Source organism: Ambystoma mexicanum, chromosome 7q (assembly GCF_040938575.1).
Source record: "Ambystoma mexicanum isolate Mex_15411 chromosome 7q, UKY_AmexF1_1, whole genome shotgun sequence".
Lineage (NCBI taxonomy): Eukaryota > Metazoa > Chordata > Amphibia > Caudata > Ambystomatidae > Ambystoma > Ambystoma mexicanum.
Window position 1 is genome coordinate 1,171,358,227 of NC_090941.1, and position 25,946 is coordinate 1,171,384,172.

Here is a 25,946-nt window from a genome sequence, read left to right on the forward strand (position 1 = left end):
GTCATTCCAGGGAAGGCATTCACTCCAGGGAAGGCAGTCACTCCAGGGAAGGCATTCACTCCAGGGAAGGCAGTCACTCCATGGAAGGCTTTCACTCCAGGGAAGACAATCAATCCAGGGAAGCCAGTCACTCCAGAGAAGGTGTTCACTCTAGGGAAGGCATTCACTCCAGGGAAGGCGGTCACTCTAGGGAAGGCAGTGACTGCAGGGAAGGCAGCCTCTCCAGGGAAGGCAGTCACTCTAGGGAAGGCATTCACTCCAGGGAAGGCGGTCACTCCAGGGAAGGCATTCACTCCAGGGAATTCAGTCATTGCAGGGAAAGCAGCCTCTCCAGGGAAGTCTGTCAGTCCAGTGAGGCAGCCACTCCAGGGAAGGCAGTCAGTCCAGGGAAGGTGTTCACTCCAAGGTAAGGGTTCCCTACAGGAAAGGCAGTCGCTCCAGGGAAGGCAGTCACTCCAGGGAAGGCAGTTACTCCAGGGAAGGTGTTCACTCCAGTGAAGGCAGTCACTCCAGGGAAGGCAGTCCTTCCAGTGAAGACATTCACTCCAGGGAAGGCAGTCAGTGCAGGAAAGGCAGCCACTCCAGGGAAGGCAGTCACTGCAGGGAAGGCAGCCACTCAAGGGATGGGGTTCACTCCAGGGAAGACCGTCACTGCAGGGAAGGCAGTCACTCCAGGGAAGGCAGTCAATCCGGGGAAGGCAGTCACTGCAGGGAAGGGTTTCACTCCAGGGAAGGCAGCCACTCCAGGGAAGGCCGTCACTCCAGAGTAGGCAGCCACTCCAGGGAAGGCAGTCAATCCAGGGAAGGTAGTCACTCCAGGGAAGGCGGTCACTACAGGAAAGGCATTCACTCCATGGAAGGCAGTCACTGCAGGGAAGGCAGCCAGTCCAGGGAAGGTATTCACTCCAGGGAAGGCAGTCACTGCAGGGAAGGTTTCCACTCCAGAGAAGGCAGTCACTGCAGGGAAGGTAGCCACTCCGGGGAAGGCTGTCACTGCAGGAATGGTAGCCACTCCAGGGAAGGCAGTCACTCCAGAAAAGGTGTTCACTCCAGGGTACGGGTTCCCTCCAGGAAAGGTGGTCACTCCAGGGAAGGTATTCACCCTAGGGAAGGCAGTCACTTCAGGGAAGGCGTACACTCCAGGGAAGGTGGTCACTCCAGGGAAGGCATTCACTCCAGGGAAGTCAATGACTGCAGGGAAGGCATCCACTCCAGGGAAGGCAGCCACTCCAGTGAAGGTTTTAATCTCCAGGGGAGGCAGTCACTCCAGGGAAGGTGTTCATTCTAGGGGAGGCAGTCACTCCAGGGAAGGTGTTCACTCCAGGGAAGGCGTACACTCCAGGGAAGGTGGTCACTCCAGGGAAGGCATTCACTCCAGGGAAGGCAATGACTGCAGGGAAGACTGCCACTCCAGGGAAGGCAGCCACTCCAGGGAAGGCGTTGCATCCAGTCGAGGCAGTCACTCCAGGGAAGGCGTTCACTACAGGGAAGGCGAACACTTCAAGGAAGGCATTCACTCTGGAGAACGCGGTCACTGCAGGGAAGACAGCCACTCCAGGGAAGGCAGCCACTCCATGGAAGACAGTCACTGCAGGGAAATCAGTCACTCCAGGGAAGGGAGCCACTCCAGGGCAGGTAGTGAATCCAGGGAAGGCGGTCACTCCTGGGAAGGCAGTCACTCCAGGGAAGGGAGTTACTCCAGGGAAGGTGTTCACTCCAGTGAAGGCAGTCACTCCAGGGAAGTTATTCACTCCAGGGAAGGCAGTCACTGCAGGGAAGGCAGCCACTCCAGGAAAGGGATTCACTCCAGGGAAGACCGTCACTGCAGGGAAGGCAGTCACTCCAGGGAAGGCAGTCAATCCAGGGAAGGCAGTCACTGCAGGGAAGGGTTTCACTCCAGGGAAGGCAGCCACTCCAGGGAAGGCAGTCACTCCAGAGTACGCAGCCACTCCAGGGAAGGCAGTCAATCCAGGGAAGGCAGTCACTCCATGGAAGGAAGTCACTGCAGGGAAGGCAGCCAGTCCAGGGAAGGCATTCACTCCAGGGAAGGCAGTCACTGCAGGGAAGGTCTCCACTCCAGGGAAGGCAGTCACTGCAGGGAAGGTAGCCACTCTAGGGAAGGCAGTCACTGCAGGAAAGGTAGCCACTCCAGGGTACAGGTTCCCTCCAGGAAAGGTGGTCACTCCAGGGAAGGTATTCACTCCAGGGAAGGCAGTCACTGCAGGGACGGGTTTCACTCCAGGGAAGGCAGCCACTCCAGGGAAGGCCGTCTCTCCAGAGTAGGCAGCCACTCCAGGGAAGGCAGTCAATCCAGGGAAGGCAGTCACTCCAGGGAAGGCGGTCACTACAGGAAAGACATTCACTCCATGGAAGGCAGTCACTGCAGGGAAGGCAGCCAGTCCAGGGAAGGCATTCACTCCAGGGAAGGCAGTCACTGCAGGGAAGGTTTCCACTCCAGAGAAGGCAGTCACTGCAGGGAAGGTAGCCACTCCGGGGAAGGCTGTCACTGCAGGAATGGTAGCCACTCCAGGGAAGGCAGTCACTCCAGAAAAGGTGTTCACTCCAGGGTACGGGTTCCCTCCAGGAAAGGTGGTCACTACAGGGAAGGTATTCACCCTAGGGAAGGCAGTCACTTCAGGGAAGGCGTACACTCCAGGGAAGGTGGTCACTCCAGGGAAGGCATTCACTGCAGGGAAGACAATGACTGCAGGGAAGGCAGCCACTCCAGGGAAGGCAGCCACTCCAGTGAAGGTTTTAATCTCCAGGGGAGGCAGTCACCCCAGGGAAGGTGTTCATTCTAGGGGAGGCAGTCACTCCAGTTAAGGTGTTCACTCCAGGGAAGACGTACACTCCAGGGAAGGTGGTCACTCCAGGGAAGGCAGCCACTCCAGGGAAGGCGTTGCATCCAGTCGAGGCAGTCACTCCAGGGAAGGCGTTCACTACAGGGAAGGCGAACACTTCAAGGAAGGCATTCACTCCGGAGAACGCGGTCACTGCAGGGAAGGCAGCCACTCCAGGGAAGGCAGCCACTCCATGGAAGACAGTCACTGCAGGGAAATCAGTCACTCCAGGGAAGGCAGTCACTCCAGGGAAGGGAGTTACTCCAGGGAAGGTGTTCACTCCAGTGAAGGCAGTCACTCCAGGGAAGTTATTCACTCCAGGGAAGGCAGTCACTGCAGGGAAGGCAGCCACTCCAGGGAAGGGGTTCACTCCAGGGAAGACCGTCACTGCAGGGAAGGCAGTCACTCCAGGGAAGGCAGTCAATCCAGGGAAGGCAGTCACTGCAGGGAAGGGTTTCACTCCAGGGAAGGCAGCCACTCCAGGGAAGGCAGTCATTCCAGAGTAGGCAGCCACTCCAGGGAAGGCAGTCAATCCAGGGAAGGCAGTCACTCCATGGAAGGAAGTCACTGCAGGGAAGGCAGCCAGTGCAGGGAAGGCATTCACTCCAGGGAAGGCAGTCACTGCAGGGAAGGTTTCCACTACAGGGAAGGCAGTCACTGCAGGGAAGGTAGCCACTCCAGGGAAGGCAGTCACTGCAGGAAAGGTAGCCACTCCAGGGTACAGGTTCCCTCCAGGAAAGGTGGTCACTCCAGGGAAGGTATTCACTCCAGGGAAGGCAGTCACTTCAGGGAAGGTGTACACTCCAGGGAAGGTGGTCACTCCAGGGAAGGCATTCACTCCAAGGAAGGCAATGACTGCAGGGAAGGCAGTCACTCCAGGGAAGGCAGCCACTCCAGTGAAGGTTTTAATCTCCAGGGGAGGCAGTCACTCCAGGGAAGGTGTTCACTCCAGGGGAGGCAGTCACTCCAGGAAACATGTTCACTCCAGGGAAGGCAGCCACTCCAGGAAAGGTGGTCAATCCAGGGAAGGTGTTCTCTCCAGTGTACGGGTTCCCTCCAGGAAAGGTGGTCACTCCAGGGAAGGCATTAACTCCAGGGAAGGCGGTCACTCCAGGGAAGGCAGTCACTCCAGGAAAGTTCTTCACTCCAGGGTACGGGTTCCCTCCAGGAAAGGTGGTCACTCCAGGGAAGGTATTCACTCCAGGGAAGGCATTCACTCCAGGGAAGGCAATGACTGCAGGGAAGGCAGCCACTCCAGGGAAGGCAGCAACTCCAGGGAAGGAGTTACACTCCAGGGGAGGCAGTTACTCCATGGAAGGCGTTCACTCCAGTAAAGGCGGTCACTCCAGGGAAGGCATTCACTCTGGAGAAGGCAGTCACTGCAGGGAAGGCAGTCACTGCAGGGAAGGCAGCCACTCCAGGGAAGGCAGTCACTGCAGGGAAGGCAGTCACTCCAGGGAAGGCGGTCAATCCAGGGAAGATGTTCACTCCAGTGTACGGGTTCCCTCCAGGAAAGGTGGTCACTCCAGGTTAGGCATTAACTCCAGGTAAGGCGGTCACTCCAGGGAAGGCAGTCACTCCAGGGAAGGCTTTCACTCTAGGGAAGGCAATGACTGGAGGGATGGCAACCACTCCAGCGAAGGCAGCCACTCCAGGGAAGGTGTTACACTCCAGGGAAGGCATTCACTCTGGGGAAGGCAGTCACTGCAGGGAAGGCAGCCACTCCAGGGAAGGCAGCCACTCCTGGGAAGGCAATCACTCCAGGGAAGGCAGCCACTCCATGGAAGGCAGTCTATCCAGGGAAGGCGGTCAATCCAGGTAAGGCAGTCACTCCAGGGAAGGCAGTTACTCCAGGGAGGGCGTTCACTCCAGTGAAGGCCGTCACTCCACAGAAGGCATTCACTCCTGGAAGGACAGTCACTCCAGGGAAGGCAGTCACTCCAGTAAAGGCGTCACTCCAGGAAAGGCAGTCACTCCAGGGAAGGCGTTCACTCCAGGAAAGGTGTTCACTCCAGGGAAGGCAGTCACTCCAGGGAAGGCATTCACTCCAGGGAAGAGAGTCAATCCACGGAAGGCAGGCACTCCAGGGAAGGCATTCACTCCAGGGAAGCGGTCAGTCCAGGGAAGGCATTCACTCCAGGGAAGGCAGTCACTCCAGGGAAGGCATTTGCTCCAGGAAAGACTGTCAATCAGGGAAGGCAGTCACTGTAGGGAAAGCAGCCACTCCAGGGAAGATTGTCGGTAAAGGGAAGGCTGCCTCTCCATGTAAGGCAGCCACTCCAGGGAGGGCCGTCAATCCACGGAATTTGTTCACTCCAGGGTAAGGGTTCCCTCCAGGAAAGGCAGTCCCTCCAGGAAAGGCAGTCATTTGAGGGAAGGTGTTCACTCCAGGGAAGGCATTCACTCCAGCGAAGGCAGTCCCTCTAGTGAAGGCATTCACTCCAGGGAAGGCACTCACTGCAGGAAAGGCAGCCACTCCAGGGAAGGAAGTCACTGCAGGAAAGGCAGCCGCTCCAGGGAAGGCAGTCACTCCAGGGAAGGCATTTACTCCAGGGAAGGCAGTCACTGCATCGAAGGCAGCCAATCCATGGAAGGCAGTCACTGCAGGGAAGGCAGCCACTCCAAGGAAGGCAATCACTCCAGGGAAGGCGTTGACTCCAGGGAAAGAGTTCACTCCAGGGAAGGCAGTCAGTCCAGGGAAGGAGGTCACCCCATCAAAAGCAGTCACTCAAGGGAAGGCAGTCAGTCCAGGGAAGGGGGTCTCTCCAGGGAAGGCAGTCACTCCAGGGAAGGCATTCACTCCAGGGAAGATGCTCACTCCAGGGAAGGCAGTCACTGCAGGGAAGGCAGCCTCTACAGGGAAGGCAGTCACTCTAGGGAAGGCATTCACTCCAGGGAAGGCGGTCACTCCAGGGAAGGCATTCCCCCAGGGAAGGCAGTCACTGCAGGGAAAGCAGCCACTACAGGGAAGACTGTCAGTCCAGGGAAGGCAGCCTATCCAGGGAAGGCAGCCACTTCAGGGAAGGGGGTCAATCCAGGGAAGGTGTTCACCCCAGGGTAAGGGTTCCCTAAAGGAAAGGCAGTCACTCAAGGGAAGACAGTCACTCCAGGGAAGGTGTTCGCTCCAGGGATGGCAGTCATTACAGGGAAGACATTCACTCCAGGGAAGGCAGTCCCTCCAGTGAAGGCATTCACTCCAGGGAAGGGAGTCACTGCAGCAAAGGCAGCCACTCCAGGGAAGGCAGTCACTGCAGGGAAGGCAGCCACTCCAGGGAAGGCATTTAATCCAGTGAAGGCAGTCACTGCAGCGAAGGCAGCCACTACAGGGAAGGCAGTCAGTGCAGGGAAGCCAGCCACTCCAGGGAAGGCAATCACTCCAAGGAAGGCGTTCACTCCAGTGAAATAGTTCACTCCAGGGAAGACAGTCACTGAAGGGAAGGCAGTCACTCCAGGGAAGGTGTTCACTCCAGGGAAAGCAGTCACTCCAGGGAAGGCATTCACTCCAGGGAAGACTCTCACTCCAGGGAAGGCCGTCACTACAGGGAAGGCAGTCACTCTAGGGAAGGCATTCACTTCAGGGAAGGAGGTCACTCCAGGGAAGGCATTCCCTCCAGGGAAGGCTGTCACTGCAGGGAAAGCAGCCACACCAGGTAAGGCAGTCAGTCCAGGGAAGGGGGTCACTCCAGGGAAGGCAGTCACTTCCAGGGACGGCAGTCACTCCAGGGAAGGAGGTCACTCGAGGGAAGGCAATCCCTCCAGGGAAGGCGTTCACTCCAGGGTAGGAGTTCACTCCAGGGAAGGCAGTCACTGCAGGGAAGGCAGTCACTCCATGGAAGGTGTTGACTCCAGGGAAGGCAGTCAGTCCAGGGAAGGAGGTCACCCCAGGGAGGACATTCAATACAGGGAAGGGGTCACTCCAGCAAAGGCATTTACTCCAGGGAAGGCAGTCAGTCCAGGGAAGGGGGTCACCCCAGGGAAGACAGTCAGTCCAGGGAAGGGGGTCACTCCAGCGAAGGCAGTCACTACAGGGAAGGCAGTCACTCCGGGGAAGGTGGTCACTGCAGGGAAGGCGATCACTCCAGGGAAGGTGGTCACTCCAGGGAAGGCAGTCAATCCAGGGAAGGCGGTCAATCCAGAAAAGGCGGTCACTCCGGTGAAGGTTGTCACTGCAGGGAAGGCAGTCACTCCATGGAAGGTGGTCAATCCAGGGAAGGCATTCACTTCAGTGAAGGTGTTCACTCTAGGGAAGACCGTCACTGCAGGGAAGGGGTTCACTCCAGGCAAGGCAGTCTGTCCAGGGAAGGGGGTCACTCCAGGCAAGGCAGTCACTACCTGGGAAGGCAGTCCCTCCAGGTAAGGAGGTCACTCCATGGAAGGCAATCATTCCAGGGAAGGCGTTTGTGATGCCGGAAATGCATCTGAGGGACAGGGCCTCTGAATCCTTGTCCTTTTTCTGTTTTTACCGTGTGTTCTGTCATGTTTTCTGCCCAGGAGTCCATGAGGGACTCCTGGCAGTGCCGCTCTCTTTTGGTTTGGTGAACAGACCCATGGGATACCCTTATGGCACCCATGGGTAGGGGTACAACCCTGTGCCCCTAGTGTATGTTTTTGGGCACCTGTGGGTGGCCCACAGAGCAGGGTATGGGCTGGTGGCAGCTCCATGCTGAATTTGACAGGTGCTCTGGGTGTCCTCCATTTTGGGATACCCAGGCCCTGCCATTGGAATCAGTTGATTCCTGATAGGAAACAAGATGGCCCCTGTGGCCTCTTGCTTTCTATTGCCTGTTATCTTGTTTTTCCCAAAGTCCTGGGAAGCCCTGACTGTGTCCCTTCCCCCTGACTGGCTGTTGGGTGGAAGTTCCATATATGGTGTTGTTGTGAAGGCCCAGCTAGACTGACTGGAGCCTTCCCAGTGACTGTATGTTGTGGGTACCTCCTGTGGGTGGGACCTGGGTGAATGGAGTGTGTGACCAATATACACTCCTTGTTGTGGTTGTCTGGTTTCTGGCATGAGAGACAAAGACTGAGACAGCCCTGCCCGAAACTGGCCTGAATGCAGTGTGTAGTGTTGAATGGCTGGGTACTTGTCCCAATCCACATTCCTTGTTGTGAGTGTCTGAAAGGGAGGAGTGTGGCCTGAATGCACTGTGTGCCTGATTGGCTGACTGACTGCATGAATGCCCTTCTGTGTGATTGGCTGCTGTGTGTGTGCCAGCAGTGTGGATGAGAGACAGAATAGTATATCTGGGGACCTCTCACCACTGGAAATTGTTCAGAAGCATTCAGAAGCTGAGTCTCCACTCAAGAGTAACTGGATTTGCTGATCCTCGACGTCCAGCTGGAAGAAGAAGACTTGCTGTGGCATTTGCTTCGACGGAACTGAAGGTTGTCGAAATCGTCGAGGACTGACCCGAGAGAGGACCTGGTAAGGCGCCCTCTTCCCGTGCTCCGAGGGACCATCGAGCACCGCTGAATCTTCGCCGAAGCTCCCTGGACGCCAGACCATCGAAAGGCTGCCGACCGGAGAAGGGGACTGCCGAGGAGACCGAAGTAAAGCACCCGGACATCGACGCTGTCGAAGTCCATTGCCGTCGACCAGGGTTCGCAGGTCTGTGCAACCGCTGGAGGCCCGTCGAAGTTGTGTTGCCCAGCCGTGGGAACCACTTGACGCCGTGCCGCCGACGACCGGAGCCGTCCGCTCCTTGCCTAAGAACATTTGACTCGAAGGACTCCCTCGTCCGCACCGTCGACCGCTTTTGCCCTGCCGGAGAAAGTCGAGGACGACCAACGCGCCGAGGAGAATCCGCCGGTGGGTTTCCCGCCACCTCACGATCCCAAAGACTCGAGCGACTCGACGCCCTTGCTGGGCTCCCGTCTCTACAATCTTTGCGGTCCAGAACTATTGTCATCGAGGTGCCCCGCACACCTCCGCCTTGCAGGACGCCGACGCCCCGACGCCGACGAGCACCGCTCGGACGAAGCTGCCGCCTCTTCGACATCGTTCTACCTCGTTTGTCGACGGACGTTCGACGCCCCGTGCCTCCCGCTTGAAAGGGAAGGCATTCAAGAAGGGCCGTCGATTCCCCGTCGCCGAACCCCGAGGTCTTCCACGTTTCTCGACGCCTCTCGACGATCCGTGACTCCTGCTTAAAAGGGGGTCATTCAAGAAGGATCTGTCGACGCCTCTTCGAAGAACTCGACTCCACCAGGTACATTGGGGGGGTAAAAACATTGTAGGAGAGAATAAGACTGTTGAACAATATATGGACTGGGCTTGTGTCATATCCCTTTATTTTACAGGTTGCCCAGGTGGGGGGATCTCCACACAGAACTGTGTCCAGTAGCTAGGGCCAGTATTCTGCCTATTGTTTCAACCATCTTTTATCTCTCCTCTCTCTATTGCTGGTTTCCTTCTTATTGATCTGTGTGCCATTTTTACAGTATTGTGAATGCACTTTAATGAGGTCTAATATTAGTGGTACCACTTTAGAATTGTAGATATTTATCATTATTGGTTTTCCTGAGCACAAAGTGCGTTGTTGTGATAAGTGTACATAACCCTTGAATATTAATTATATAAAGACTATGTTTTCAGTAATACAGTGTGTGGACATTCCTTTGTGGGGGGCTTGGGGGATACACTGTACTTAAGAACCAGCCTGCATCACCTCCTGAGAAGCTAGGCCTTGATTGCTCGTCCATCGCTACCATAATAGAGAATCTTGGCTGGGGTCCTCTGTGCCTCTCCTCTACCATATAGAGAGCGGAAGTACAGACCCCCCCACCGGTCTTGACAAGCTGGTGGCAGCGGTGGGATGCTTATGGTTTTAAGACTCAGTGTATAACCGTGCCACTTACAAAATATCCGCACTTTATTAGATTAAGGTTTGGGTGTGTACCAAATAACTGCATTACAGGCAATGGAGCCCATTGCAAATGGTAAATTGACTCGGATGAGCTTAGAGGCTCTCCAGAGTGCTTGTGAAGCCAGGGAGTTGGACTTTGTGGATAAGTCTAGGGCTGAGCTGATAGCTGCCCTGGTGGACTACCAGACTGATGGTGAAACCCTTGATGAAGGGGGGGATGCAACCAGTGAGGACTCTGCCCCTGGGGTTGTCGCTGAATCTGTTTCTGGGAATGCCACCATTCCTGCTGCCTCTGTTCCAAACCCCAGCAATTCCATGGAACTTGAGTTATTAAGGATGAAATTGGCCTTTGAATATCGCAAGTTGGAAATAGAAGCTGAGCTTAAGAAAGAGGAGCTGGCACAGCAAGTGGAACTCAAGAATAGGGATCTTGCGCTCAAAGACAAGGACACTGAATGTCAGAGAATCCAGCTAGAGAGAGCTAGAGTGGAGACTTCAGCTAGACCAATTGAGAGTGGCAGGTCCCCAGCCACCAAGTTTATGAAAGATTTGGTTGGTGTGTTTGTGGAGGGTTCAGATATCCTCCAATGGATTGAAGCGTTTGAAATGGCTTGTGCAATTCATGATGTAGATAAAAGAGATTGGGCTAAGTGTTTGTTAAGCAGAGTGCCTCAAACTGGATATGACTGTATTCTGAAGCTGAGTGTGGAGGAAAGGGGTCAGTATGAGTGTATGAAGTCTGCTTTGATTGCCAAGTTTGGCAAGACACCTACCCAATACCTTAAAAGGTTCAGGGATTTTAAGAAAAGAGAGAATGTGTCTTGGGTTGACTGGGTGAGTACTGCGCACATGAACATGATGGGGCGGATTGACGGTTACAAGGTGAAAACTTTTGTTGAGTTGTCCCACCTCTTGTTTTTTGAGCATTTTTCTGAAGCCTGTTCACCAGAGCTGCGTCAGTATGTGGCTGACCAGAACATTTTGGACCCCTTTAAGCTGGCTAGGTTGGCTGACAAGTGGGTCTCCCACCGGGTGTCCCCTAAGGACTCCAGTGGGAAGGACAAGGACAAAGAAAAGGGGACCTCTCAGAAAGCTGAGGAGTCCCAAAAGCAATCACAGTCGGGTAAACCAAAACCTTCCTCTCCTAAGACCCAAAAATCTGGTGGGGATAAGTCCTCTGTGGGTGGGAATAAGAGTAGTGGTCCACCTGCTGCAAAGCAGGTTCCCAGTGGTTCCAGTACCGTACCCCGCACTCCTGGCACTTGTTGGGATTGTGGGGCTCTGGATCACAAAAGGGGTGACCCCAAGTGTAAAGGTAAGGCACTTGGAGTACAGGCTGTCAGCCTGACCTACCCTTACCCCGTGGCTGAGGTGGAGGCCACTGTCCTCCCCTCCTCTACAGGAATCACATTTGGTGCTCCGGTAGAGATTTCCTTAGTGTCCCTTGGGGCCTGGGACCAGTACGCAGAAGTACTGGCAACTATCCCGCAGAACACCCGTAGGTTTTTGAGAAGTGTCCTCTTGAATGGCCAGCCTTCTACTGGTTTGAGAGACACTGGGGCAAGCATGACAGTGGTGGACAGGACCCTGCTCAAGCCAGAGGACTATGTAGGTGCTCCTCTGAGAACCACCAGGTTAGCTGGTGGGCCTCCCAAATTATCGCCTGTAGCCCTAGTCACACTCATGATTGGAGACAAGACAGCAAAGCTTCCTGTCCTGGTTCAGGACAATGTCCCTGCTAACATTCTGTTAGGAAATGATCTAGTAGAGTTGGGTTTGATCTCGGATGGTCTTCCCATGACTGCTGCTGCAGTCACTAGGTCACAGGTGACACCGGGTCTGGCTGTGAGTCAGGTACCCGAGCCAAAGGCGAGGCCTAAGGCAAGAAGAAGGAAGACCAAGAAGGCCACCTCTGTGGAGGGAACACCTTCTCTTCCTGCTGTTCCGACAGCACCCATTGGGATCCATGCTCCGGACGGGCTGGGTCCAGCGGAAAACCCAAACTCAACTCCTGTGGGAGAAGAGACAGAAGACTCTCCTGTGGGAGAGGTTCTCAACCCGGAGGATCATCCCGACCTTCAATGCTTGTTAGCTGAAGGGGGACCCTCCCGGGCAGACTTCTGTAAGGGACAGAGAGAGTGCCACTCTCTCGAGGGCCTGAGGAAACAGGCCCTGTCCCAGGCACAAGGTGAAGTGCCTAGGACATTCAAGATTTATTGGGAGGGTGAGCTCCTTGTTAGTGAGCCCACTAAGCCCGAACCTGGTGCCCGCAAGAGGTTGGTGGTACCCCAGGTTTACAGGCCCTTCCTACTGCAGTTGGCGCATGAGGTGCCCTTGGCTGGTCATCTTGGGACCAAGAAGACTAAGCAGAGGCTCTCTGCCCATTTCTACTGGCCACGGATGGGAGTAGAAGTGGAGTCCCACTGCAGGACCTGCCCAACTTGTCAGTTGTCTGGCAAGACTGGAGGCAGGGTCATTGCCCCACTGCAGCCATTACCAGTGGTTGGCACACCATTTGAGAGGGTGGGCATCGACATCGTCGGTCCCCTTGACCCTCCCACTTCAGGTGGACATCGGTTCATCCTGGTCTTGGTAGATCATGCCACCAGGTACCCTGAGGCAATACCCCTTCGGACTGTTACTGCCAAGGTGGTTGCCAGGGCTCTCCTGGGCATTTTCACCCGTGTTGGATTCCCCAAGGAGGTTGTCTCTGACCGAGGATCCAACTTCATGTCTAGTTACATGAAAACCATGTGGAAAGAGTGCGGGGTAACCTACAAGTTCTCCACCTCTTACCACCCCCAGACCAATGGTCTGGTTGAGAGATTTAACAAAACTCTCAAGGGCATGCTAGGTGCTTTGGAAGAGCCCCTAAGGAGGAAATGGGATCTCCTCCTGCCATGCCTGCTGTTTGCTTACAGAGAGGTACCTCAAGAGGGTGTTGGTTTCAGCCCCTTTGAGTTACTCTTTGGACATCCCGTGAGGGGGCCCCTCGCCTTGATCCGAGAAGGCTTGGAAGCCACCCCTCCAGGTCCCGCCAAGCAAGTGGGGGACTATGTGTTAGGCCTCAGGCGGAGGATGACACAAATGATGGGTCAGGCAACAGCAAATCTCAAGGCCAGCCAGGAATTGAATAAGTACTGGCATGACCTGAAAGCTTCGCAAGTGGATTGGACTCCGGGACAGGAAATCCTTGTGATGGAGCCTACCAAGCCTAGAGCTTTGGCAGACAAGTGGACTGGACCCTTCAGGATCATCTCCAAGATGGGCGAAGTCAATTATCTGGTGGACATGGGAGCCTCTGGGGTAGCCCCCCAGGTATTCCATGTCAACAGGCTCAAGCCTTTCCACAGGCGAGCAGAGGTCTCATGTCTCTTGCTAGCTTCAGGGCAAGAAGAGGATGAGAGTGAGCCCCTTCCTGATTTGCTGCATAGCAACCCTCAGGATGGCTCAGTGGAGGGAGTACAACTCTCTCCCGATTTGACAACAGAGCAGCAGAGGGCCTGCCGGGCTTTGCTCCAGCAGTATGCTCCTCTGTTTTCACTGACACCGGGCCTTACACCGTGGTGTAAGCACGAAATTGACACTGGTGACAGTGTGCCTGTCAAAAGCAGGAGCTATCGTATGTCAGATACCGTCAAAAACCACATCCAGGCTGAGGTCGCCAAGATGTTGGATCTGGGTGTTATTGAACCCTCCACCAGTCCCTGGTCCAGTCCAGTGGTCCTTGTCCTCAAGGCAAGTTCCCCGGCGGGTACCAAGGATTGGAGGTTCTGTGTGGACTACCGAGGAGTCAATGCCGTCACCAAAACTGACGCGCACCCATTGCCCAGGGCTGATGAGCTCGTGGACACTATAGGTGCTGCCAAATTTGTGAGCACCTTTGACCTTACCTCAGGCTATTGGCAAATAGCTCTGACGGACCATGCCAAGGAAAAGACGGCATTCTCCACACCTGAGGGACTCTACCAGTTTAGGGTCATGCCCTTTGGGTTGAAGAATGCCCCTGCCACCTTCCAGAGATTGGTCAACCATGCGCTCAGTGGGCTGGAAGCCTTTTGTGTGGCTTACTTAGACGACATTGCCGTCTACAGTTCCACCTGGGAAGAGCATTTGACACATCTGGATAAGGTGTTGCAGGCCTTGAAAAGGGCTAACCTCACTATCAAGGCCACCAAGTGCCAGATAGCTCAGGGGAAAGTTACCTATCTTGGTCATTAGGTAGGAGGGGGTCAAATCCAACCTCTCTCCAGTAAAGTACAGGACGTACAGAACTGGGAGACTCCCACTACTCAAACCCAGGTGAGAGCCTTTTTGGGCCTCACTGGGTACTATCGCAATTTCATGGCAGACTATGGAACCATAGCTGCACCCCTGACAGCTCTAACTTCACCCAAACAGCCTAGGAAGGTTAATTGGACTGAAGACTGTCAGAGGGCCTTTGATGGCTTGAAAGAAAGTCTGTGTAGGGCACCTGTGTTGAGTGCGCCTGACTACAGCCGACCCTTTATCGTCCAGACGGATGCCTGCGACACCGGAATTGGAGCTGTCTTGTCCCAGTTAGATGACAAAGGGAGAGAACATCCTATCATATTCATCAGTAGACAACTCAAGGGTAGAGAACTTAGGTGGGCTACTGTTGAAAAGGAATGTTTTAGTATAGTTTGGAGCCTTAGGCGTTTTAGGCCCTACCTTACGGGGTCCACCTTCAAGGTCCAAACAGATCATAAGCCCCTGAAGTGGCTTATGCAGATGAAGGGTGAGAATCCGAAATTGCTCAGGTGGTCGATTAGCCTACAAGGGCTAGACTTCACCATAGAGCACAGACCAGGGAAGAGTCACGATAATGCAGATGGCCTTTCCAGAAGGTATGTTGACCGTCTGGATGAGGGTGTCTATCCCGTGGGAGATTAGGCACCCTCCACCTCAGTCTGGGGGGGGCGACTGTGATGCCGGAAATGCATCTGAGGGACAGGGCCTCTGAATCCTTGTCCTTTTTCTGTTTTTACCGTGTGTTCTGTCATGTTTTCTGCCCAGGAGTCCATGAGGGACTCCTGGCAGTGCCGCTCTCTTTTGGTTTGGTGAACAGACCCATGGGATACCCTTATGGCACCCATGGGTAGGGGTACAACCCTGTGCCCCTAGTGTATGTTTTTGGGCACCTGTGGGTGGCCCACAGAGCAGGGTATGGGCTGGTGGCAGCTCCATGCTGAATTTGACAGGTGCTCTGGGTGTCCTCCATTTTGGGATACCCAGGCCCTGCCATTGGAATCAGTTGATTCCTGATAGGAAACAAGATGGCCCCTGTGGCCTCTTGCTTTCTATTGCCTGTTATCTTGTTTTTCCCAAAGTCCTGGGAAGCCCTGACTCTGTCCCTTCCCCCTGACTGGCTGTTGGGTGGAAGTTCCATATATGGTGTTGTTGTGAAGGCCCAGCTAGACTGACTGGAGCCTTCCCAGTGACTGTATGTTGTGGGTACCTCCTGTGGGTGGGACCTGGGTGAATGGAGTGTGTGACCAATATACACTCCTTGTTGTGGTTGTCTGGTTTCTGGCATGAGAGACAAAGACTGAGACAGCCCTGCCCGAAACTGGCCTGAATGCAGTGTGTAGTGTTGAATGGCTGGGTACTTGTCCCAATCCACATTCCTTGTTGTGAGTGTCTGAAAGGGAGGAGTGTGGCCTGAATGCACTGTGTGCCTGATTGGCTGACTGACTGCATGAATGCCCTTCTGTGTGATTGGCTGCTGTGTGTGTGCCAGCAGTGTGGATGAGAGACAGAATAGTATATCTGGGGACCTCTCACCACTGGAAATTGTTCAGAAGCATTCAGAAGCTGAGTCTCCACTCAAGAGTAACTGGATTTGCTGATCCTCGACGTCCAGCTGGAAGAAGAAGACTTGCTGTGGCATTTGCTTCGACGGAACTGAAGGTTGTCGAAATCGTCGAGGACTGACCCGAGAGAGGACCTGGTAAGGCGCCCTCTTCCCGTGCTCCGAGGGACCATCGAGCACCGCTGAATCTTCGCCGAAGCTCCCTGGACGCCAGACCATCGAAAGGCTGCCGACCGGAGAAGGGGACTGCCGAGGAGACCGAAGTAAAGCACCCGGACATCGACGCTGTCGAAGTCCATTGCCGTCGACCAGGGTTCGCAGGTCTGTGCAACCGCTGGAGGCCCGTCGAAGTTGTGTTGCCCAGCCGTGGGAACCACTTGACGCCGTGCCGCCGACGACCGGAGCCGTCCGCTCCTTGCCTAAGAACATTTGACTCGAAGGACTCCCTCGTCCGCACCGTCGACCGCTTTTGCCCTGCCGGAGAAAGTCGAGGACGACCAACGCGCCGAGGAGAATCCGCCGGTGGGTTTCCCGCCACCTCACGATCCCAAAGACTCGAGCGACTCGACGCCCTTGCTGGGCTCCCGTCTCTACAATCTTTGCGGTCCAGAACTATTGTCATCGAGGTGCCCCGCACACCTCCGCCTTGCAGGACGCCGACGCCCCGACGCCGACGAGCACCGCTCGGACGAAGCTGCCGCCTCTTCGACATCGTTCTACCTCGTTTGTCGACGGACGTTCGACGCCCCGTGCCTCCCGCTTGAAAGGGAAGGCATTCAAGAAGGGCCGTCGATTCCCCGTCGCCGAACCCCGAGGTCTTCGACGTTTCTCGACGCCTCTCGACGATCCGTGACTCCTGCTTAAAAGGGGGTCATTCAAGAAGGATCTGTCGACGCCTCTTCGAAGAACTCGACTCCACCAGGTACATTGGGGGGGTAAAAACATTGTAGGAGAGAATAAGACTGTTGAACAATATATGGACTGGGCTTGTGTCATATCCCTTTATTTTACAGGTTGCCCAGGTGGGGGGATCTCCACACAGAACTGTGTCCAGTAGCTAGGGCCAGTATTCTGCCTATTGTTTCAACCATCTTTTATCTCTCCTCTCTCTATTGCTGGTTTCCTTCTTATTGATCTGTGTGCCATTTTTACAGTATTGTGAATGCACTTTAATGAGGTCTAATATTAGTGGTACCACTTTAGAATTGTAGATATTTATCATTATTGGTTTTCCTGAGCACAAAGTGCGTTGTTGTGATAAGTGTACATAACCCTTGAATATTAATTATATAAAGACTATGTTTTCAGTAATACAGTGTGTGGACATTCCTTTGTGGGGGGCTTGGGGGATACACTGTACTTAAGAACCAGCCTGCATCACCTCCTGAGAAGCTAGGCCTTGATTGCTCGTCCATCGCTACCATAATAGAGAATCTTGGCTGGGGTCCTCTGTGCCTCTCCTCTACCATATAGAGAGCGGAAGTACAGACCCCCCCACCGGTCTTGACAAGCTGGTGGCAGCGGTGGGATGCTTATGGTTTTAAGACTCAGTGTATAACCGTGCCACTTACAAAATATCCGCACTTTATTAGATTAAGGTTTGGGTGTGTACCAAATAACTGCATTACAGGCAATGGAGCCCATTGCAAATGGTAAATTGACTCGGATGAGCTTAGAGGCTCTCCAGAGTGCTTGTGAAGCCAGGGAGTTGGACTTTGTGGATAAGTCTAGGGCTGAGCTGATAGCTGCCCTGGTGGACTACCAGACTGATGGTGAAACCCTTGATGAAGGGGGGGATGCAACCAGTGAGGACTCTGCCCCTGGGGTTGTCGCTGAATCTGTTTCTGGGAATGCCACCATTCCTGCTGCCTCTGTTCCAAACCCCAGCAATTCCATGGAACTTGAGTTATTAAGGATGAAATTGGCCTTTGAATATCGCAAGTTGGAAATAGAAGCTGAGCTTAAGAAAGAGGAGCTGGCACAGCAAGTGGAACTCAAGAATAGGGATCTTGCGCTCAAAGACAAGGACACTGAATGTCAGAGAATCCAGCTAGAGAGAGCTAGAGTGGAGACTTCAGCTAGACCAATTGAGAGTGGCAGGTCCCCAGCCACCAAGTTTATGAAAGATTTGGTTGGTGTGTTTGTGGAGGGTTCAGATATCCTCCAATGGATTGAAGCGTTTGAAATGGCTTGTGCAATTCATGATGTAGATAAAAGAGATTGGGCTAAGTGTTTGTTAAGCAGAGTGCCTCAAACTGGATATGACTGTATTCTGAAGCTGAGTGTGGAGGAAAGGGGTCAGTATGAGTGTATGAAGTCTGCTTTGATTGCCAAGTTTGGCAAGACACCTACCCAATACCTTAAAAGGTTCAGGGATTTTAAGAAAAGAGAGAATGTGTCTTGGGTTGACTGGGTGAGTACTGCGCACATGAACATGATGGGGTGGATTGACGGTTACAAGGTGAAAACTTTTGTTGAGTTGTCCCACCTCTTGTTTTTTGAGCATTTTTCTGAAGCCTGTTCACCAGAGCTGCGTCAGTATGTGGCTGACCAGAACATTTTGGACCCCTTTAAGCTGGCTAGGTTGGCTGACAAGTGGGTCTCCCACCGGGTGTCCCCTAAGGACTCCAGTGGGAAGGACAAGGACAAAGAAAAGGGGACCTCTCAGAAAGCTGAGGAGTCCCAAAAGCAATCACAGTCGGGTAAACCAAAACCTTCCTCTCCTAAGACCCAAAAATCTGGTGGGGATAAGTCCTCTGTGGGTGGGAATAAGAGTAGTGGTCCACCTGCTGCAAAGCAGGTTCCCAGTGGTTCCAGTACCGTACCCCGCACTCCTGGCACTTGTTGGGATTGTGGGGCTCTGGATCACAAAAGGGGTGACCCCAAGTGTAAAGGTAAGGCACTTGGAGTACAGGCTGTCAGCCTGACCTACCCTTACCCCGTGGCTGAGGTGGAGGCCACTGTCCTCCCCTCCTCTACAGGAATCACATTTGGTGCTCCGGTAGAGATTTCCTTAGTGTCCCTTGGGGCCTGGGACCAGTACGCAGAAGTACTGGCAACTATCCCGCAGAACACCCGTAGGTTTTTGAGAAGTGTCCTCTTGAATGGCCAGCCTTCTACTGGTTTGAGAGACACTGGGGCAAGCATGACAGTGGTGGACAGGACCCTGCTCAAGCCAGAGGACTATGTAGGTGCTCCTCTGAGAACCACCAGGTTAGCTGGTGGGCCTCCCAAATTATCGCCTGTAGCCCTAGTCACACTCATGATTGGAGACAAGACAGCAAAGCTTCCTGTCCTGGTTCAGGACAATGTCCCTGCTAACATTCTGTTAGGAAATGATCTAGTAGAGTTGGGGTTGATCTCGGATGGTCTTCCCATGACTGCTGCTGCAGTCACTAGGTCACAGGTGACACCGGGTCTGGCTGTGAGTCAGGTACCCGAGCCAAAGGCGAGGCCTAAGGCAAGAAGAAGGAAGACCAAGAAGGCCACCTCTGTGGAGGGAACACCTTCTCTTCCTGCTGTTCCGACAGCACCCATTGGGATCCATGCTCCGGACGGGCTGGGTCCAGCGGAAAACCCAAACTCAACTCCTGTGGGAGAAGAGACAGAAGACTCTCCTGTGGGAGAGGTTCTCAACCCGGAGGATCATCCCGACCTTCAATGCTTGTTAGCTGAAGGGGGACCCTCCCGGGCAGACTTCTGTAAGGGACAGAGAGAGTGCCACTCTCTCGAGGGCCTGAGGAAACAGGCCCTGTCCCAGGCACAAGGTGAAGTGCCTAGGACATTCAAGATTTATTGGGAGGGTGAGCTCCTTGTTAGTGAGCCCACTAAGCCCGAACCTGGTGCCCGCAAGAGGTTGGTGGTACCCCAGGTTTACAGGCCCTTCCTACTGCAGTTGGCGCATGAGGTGCCCTTGGCTGGTCATCTTGGGACCAAGAAGACTAAGCAGAGGCTCTCTGCCCATTTCTACTGGCCACGGATGGGAGTAGAAGTGGAGTCCCACTGCAGGACCTGCCCAACTTGTCAGTTGTCTGGCAAGACTGGAGGCAGGGTCATTGCCCCACTGCAGCCATTACCAGTGGTTGGCACACCATTTGAGAGGGTGGGCATCGACATCGTCGGTCCCCTTGACCCTCCCACTTCAGGTGGACATCGGTTCATCCTGGTCTTGGTAGATCATGCCACCAGGTACCCTGAGGCAATACCCCTTCGGACTGTTACTGCCAAGGTGGTTGCCAGGGCTCTCCTGGGCATTTTCACCCGTGTTGGATTCCCCAAGGAGGTTGTCTCTGACCGAGGATCCAACTTCATGTCTAGTTACATGAAAACCATGTGGAAAGAGTGCGGGGTAACCTACAAGTTCTCCACCTCTTACCACCCCCAGACCAATGGTCTGGTTGAGAGATTTAACAAAACTCTCAAGGGCATGCTAGGTGCTTTGGAAGAGCCCCTAAGGAGGAAATGGGATCTCCTCCTGCCATGCCTGCTGTTTGCTTACAGAGAGGTACCTCAAGAGGGTGTTGGTTTCAGCCCCTTTGAGTTACTCTTTGGACATCCCGTGAGGGGGCCCCTCGCCTTGATCCGAGAAGGCTTGGAAGCCACCCCTCCAGGTCCCGCCAAGCAAGTGGGGGACTATGTGTTAGGCCTCAGGCGGAGGATGACACAAATGATGGGTCAGGCAACAGCAAATCTCAAGGCCAGCCAGGAATTGAATAAGTACTGGCATGACCTGAAAGCTTCGCAAGTGGATTGGACTCCGGGACAGGAAATCCTTGTGATGGAGCCTACCAAGCCTAGAGCTTTGGCAGACAAGTGGACTGGACCCTTCAGGATCATCTCCAAGATGGGCGAAGTCAATTATCTGGTGGACATGGGAGCCTCTGGGGTAGCCCCCCAGGTATTCCATGTCAACAGGCTCAAGCCTTTCCACAGGCGAGCAGAGGTCTCATGTCTCTTGCTAGCTTCAGGGCAAGAAGAGGATGAGAGTGAGCCCCTTCCTGATTTGCTGCATAGCAACCCTCAGGATGGCTCAGTGGAGGGAGTACAACTCTCTCCCGATTTGACAACAGAGCAGCAGAGGGCCTGCCGGGCTTTGCTCCAGCAGTATGCTCCTCTGTTTTCACTGACACCGGGCCTTACACCGTGGTGTAAGCACGAAATTGACACTGGTGACAGTGTGCCTGTCAAAAGCAGGAGCTATCGTATGTCAGATACCGTCAAAAACCACATCCAGGCTGAGGTCGCCAAGATGTTGGATCTGGGTGTTATTGAACCCTCCACCAGTCCCTGGTCCAGTCCAGTGGTCCTTGTCCTCAAGGCAAGTTCCCCGGCGGGTACCAAGGATTGGAGGTTCTGTGTGGACTACCGAGGAGTCAATGCCGTCACCAAAACTGACGCGCACCCATTGCCCAGGGCTGATGAGCTCGTGGACACTATAGGTGCTGCCAAATTTGTGAGCACCTTTGACCTTACCTCAGGCTATTGGCAAATAGCTCTGACGGACCATGCCAAGGAAAAGACGGCATTCTCCACACCTGAGGGACTCTACCAGTTTAGGGTCATGCCCTTTGGGTTGAAGAATGCCCCTGCCACCTTCCAGAGATTGGTCAACCATGCGCTCAGTGGGCTGGAAGCCTTTTGTGTGGCTTACTTAGACGACATTGCCGTCTACAGTTCCACCTGGGAAGAGCATTTGACACATCTGGATAAGGTGTTGCAGGCCTTGAAAAGGGCTAACCTCACTATCAAGGCCACCAAGTGCCAGATAGCTCAGGGGAAAGTTACCTATCTTGGTCATTAGGTAGGAGGGGGTCAAATCCAACCTCTCTCCAGTAAAGTACAGGACGTACAGAACTGGGAGACTCCCACTACTCAAACCCAGGTGAGAGCCTTTTTGGGCCTCACTGGGTACTATCGCAATTTCATGGCAGACTATGGAACCATAGCTGCACCCCTGACAGCTCTAACTTCACCCAAACAGCCTAGGAAGGTTAATTGGACTGAAGACTGTCAGAGGGCCTTTGATGGCTTGAAAGAAAGTCTGTGTAGGGCACCTGTGTTGAGTGCGCCTGACTACAGCCGACCCTTTATCGTCCAGACGGATGCCTGCGACACCGGAATTGGAGCTGTCTTGTCCCAGTTAGATGACAAAGGGAGAGAACATCCTATCATATTCATCAGTAGACAACTCAAGGGTAGAGAACTTAGGTGGGCTACTGTTGAAAAGGAATGTTTTAGTATAGTTTGGAGCCTTAGGCGTTTTAGGCCCTACCTTACGGGGTCCACCTTCAAGGTCCAAACAGATCATAAGCCCCTGAAGTGGCTTATGCAGATGAAGGGTGAGAATCCGAAATTGCTCAGGTGGTCGATTAGCCTACAAGGGCTAGACTTCACCATAGAGCACAGACCAGGGAAGAGTCACGATAATGCAGATGGCCTTTCCAGAAGGTATGTTGACCGTCTGGATGAGGGTGTCTATCCCGTGGGAGATTAGGCACCCTCCACCTCAGTCTGGGGGGGGCGACTGTGATGCCGGAAATGCATCTGAGGGACAGGGCCTCTGAATCCTTGTCCTTTTTCTGTTTTTACCGTGTGTTCTGTCATGTTTTCTGCCCAGGAGTCCATGAGGGACTCCTGGCAGTGCCGCTCTCTTTTGGTTTGGTGAACAGACCCATGGGATACCCTTATGGCACCCATTGGTAGGGGTACAACCCTGTGCCCCTAGTGTATGTTTTTGGGCACCTGTGGGTGGCCCACAGAGCAGGGTATGGGCTGGTGGCAGCTCCATGCTGAATTTGACAGGTGCTCTGGGTGTCCTCCATTTTGGGATACCCAGGCCCTGCCATTGGAATCAGTTGATTCCTGATAGGAAACAAGATGGCCCCTGTGGCCTCTTGCTTTCTATTGCCTGTTATCTTGTTTTTCCCAAAGTCCTGGGAAGCCCTGACTCTGTCCCTTCCCCCTGACTGGCTGTTGGGTGGAAGTTCCATATATGGTGTTGTTGTGAAGGCCCAGCTAGACTGACTGGAGCCTTCCCAGTGACTGTATGTTGTGGGTACCTCCTGTGGGTGGGACCTGGGTGAATGGAGTGTGTGACCAATATACACTCCTTGTTGTGGTTGTCTGGTTTCTGGCATGAGAGACAAAGACTGAGACAGCCCTGCCCGAAACTGGCCTGAATGCAGTGTGTAGTGTTGAATGGCTGGGTACTTGTCCCAATCCACATTCCTTGTTGTGAGTGTCTGAAAGGGAGGAGTGTGGCCTGAATGCACTGTGTGCCTGATTGGCTGACTGACTGCATGAATGCCCTTCTGTGTGATTGGCTGCTGTGTGTGTGCCAGCAGTGTGGATGAGAGACAGAATAGTATATCTGGGGACCTCTCACCACTGGAAATTGTTCAGAAGCATTCAGAAGCTGAGTCTCCACTCAAGAGTAACTGGATTTGCTGATCCTCGACGTCCAGCTGGAAGAAGAAGACTTGCTGTGGCATTTGCTTCGACGGAACTGAAGGTTGTCGAAATCGTCGAGGACTGACCCGAGAGAGGACCTGGTAAGGCGCCCTCTTCCCGTGCTCCGAGGGACCATCGAGCACCGCTGAATCTTCGCCGAAGCTCCCTGGACGCCAGACCATCGAAAGGCTGCCGACCGGAGAAGGGGACTGCCGAGGAGACCGAAGTAAAGCACCCGGACATCGACGCTGTCGAAGTCCATTGCCGTCGACCAGGGTTCGCAGGTCTGTGCAACCGCTGGAGGCCCGTCGAAGTTGTGTTGCCCAGCCGTGGGAACCACTTGACGCCGTGCCGCCGACGACCGGAGCCGTCCGCTCCTTGCCTAAGAACATTTGACTCGAAGGACTCCCTCGTCCGCACCGTCGACCGCTTTTGCCCTGCCGGAGAAAGTCGAGGACGACCAACGCGCCGAGGAGAATCCGCCGGTGGGTTTCCCGCCACCTCACGATCCCAAAGACTCGAGCGACTCGACGCCCTTGCTGGGCTCCCGTCTCTACAATCTTTGCGGTCCAGAACTATTGTCATCGAGGTGCCCCGCACACCTCCGCCTTGCAGGACGCCGACGCCCCGACGCCGACGAGCACCGCTCGGACGAAGCTGCCGCCTCTTCGACATCGTTCTACCTCGTTTGTCGACGGACGTTCGACGCCCCGTGCCTCCCGCTTGAAAGGGAAGGCATTCAAGAAGGGCCGTCGATTCCCCGTCGCCGAACCCCGAGGTCTTCGACGTTTCTCGACGCCTCTCGACGATCCGTGACTCCTGCTTAAAAGGGGGTCATTCAAGAAGGATCTGTCGACGCCTCTTCGAAGAACTCGACTCCACCAGGTACATTGGGGGGGTAAAAACATTGTAGGAGAGAATAAGACTGTTGAACAATATATGGACTGGGCTTGTGTCATATCCCTTTATTTTACAGGTTGCCCAGGTGGGGGGATCTCCACACAGAACTGTGTCCAGTAGCTAGGGCCAGTATTCTGCCTATTGTTTCAACCATCTTTTATCTCTCCTCTCTCTATTGCTGGTTTCCTTCTTATTGATCTGTGTGCCATTTTTACAGTATTGTGAATGCACTTTAATGAGGTCTAATATTAGTGGTACCACTTTAGAATTGTAGATATTTATCATTATTGGTTTTCCTGAGCACAAAGTGCGTTGTTGTGATAAGTGTACATAACCCTTGAATATTAATTATATAAAGACTGTGTTTTCAGTAATACAGTGTGTGGACATTCCTTTGTGGGGGGCTTGGGGGATACACTGTACTTAAGAACCAGCCTGCATCACCTCCTGAGAAGCTAGGCCTTGATTGCTCGTCCATCGCTACCATAATAGAGAATCTTGGCTGGGGTCCTCTGTGCCTCTCCTCTACCATATAGAGAGCGGAAGTACAGACCCCCCCACCGGTCTTGACAAGCTGGTGGCAGCGGTGGGATGCTTATGGTTTTAAGACTCAGTGTATAACCGTGCCACTTACAAAATATCCGCACTTTATTAGATTAAGGTTTGGGTGTGTACCAAATAACTGCATTACAGGCAATGGAGCCCATTGCAAATGGTAAATTGACTCGGATGAGCTTAGAGGCTCTCCAGAGTGCTTGTGAAGCCAGGGAGTTGGACTTTGTGGATAAGTCTAGGGCTGAGCTGATAGCTGCCCTGGTGGACTACCAGACTGATGGTGAAACCCTTGATGAAGGGGGGGATGCAACCAGTGAGGACTCTGCCCCTGGGGTTGTCGCTGAATCTGTTTCTGGGAATGCCACCATTCCTGCTGCCTCTGTTCCAAACCCCAGCAATTCCATGGAACTTGAGTTATTAAGGATGAAATTGGCCTTTGAATATCGCAAGTTGGAAATAGAAGCTGAGCTTAAGAAAGAGGAGCTGGCACAGCAAGTGGAACTCAAGAATAGGGATCTTGCGCTCAAAGACAAGGACACTGAATGTCAGAGAATCCAGCTAGAGAGAGCTAGAGTGGAGACTTCAGCTAGACCAATTGAGAGTGGCAGGTCCCCAGCCACCAAGTTTATGAAAGATTTGGTTGGTGTGTTTGTGGAGGGTTCAGATATCCTCCAATGGATTGAAGCGTTTGAAATGGCTTGTGCAATTCATGATGTAGATAAAAGAGATTGGGCTAAGTGTTTGTTAAGCAGAGTGCCTCAAACTGGATATGACTGTATTCTGAAGCTGAGTGTGGAGGAAAGGGGTCAGTATGAGTGTATGAAGTCTGCTTTGATTGCCAAGTTTGGCAAGACACCTACCCAATACCTTAAAAGGTTCAGGGATTTTAAGAAAAGAGAGAATGTGTCTTGGGTTGACTGGGTGAGTACTGCGCACATGAACATGATGGGGTGGATTGACGGTTACAAGGTGAAAACTTTTGTTGAGTTGTCCCACCTCTTGTTTTTTGAGCATTTTTCTGAAGCCTGTTCACCAGAGCTGCGTCAGTATGTGGCTGACCAGAACATTTTGGACCCCTTTAAGCTGGCTAGGTTGGCTGACAAGTGGGTCTCCCACCGGGTGTCCCCTAAGGACTCCAGTGGGAAGGACAAGGACAAAGAAAAGGGGACCTCTCAGAAAGCTGAGGAGTCCCAAAAGCAATCACAGTCGGGTAAACCAAAACCTTCCTCTCCTAAGACCCAAAAATCTGGTGGGGATAAGTCCTCTGTGGGTGGGAATAAGAGTAGTGGTCCACCTGCTGCAAAGCAGGTTCCCAGTGGTTCCAGTACCGTACCCCGCACTCCTGGCACTTGTTGGGATTGTGGGGCTCTGGATCACAAAAGGGGTGACCCCAAGTGTAAAGGTAAGGCACTTGGAGTACAGGCTGTCAGCCTGACCTACCCTTACCCCGTGGCTGAGGTGGAGGCCACTGTCCTCCCCTCCTCTACAGGAATCACATTTGGT

The 25,946-nt window shown here is 53.8% G+C and overlaps 1 protein-coding gene across 1 annotated transcript in view; it reads right to left on the reverse strand.

Annotated features, from left to right (window-relative positions):
* Nucleotides 1-616: 616 nt before the first annotated feature.
* Nucleotides 617-25,946, reverse strand: part of LOC138528251 (collagen alpha-2(IV) chain-like) — a 46,683-nt gene continuing 21,353 nt past the window's right edge. The window contains exon 2 of the mRNA XM_069639703.1: nt 617-1,246. Coding sequence (XP_069495804.1) covers nt 617-1,246 — 630 coding nt within the window. The remainder of the gene's footprint in view (nt 1,247-25,946) is intronic.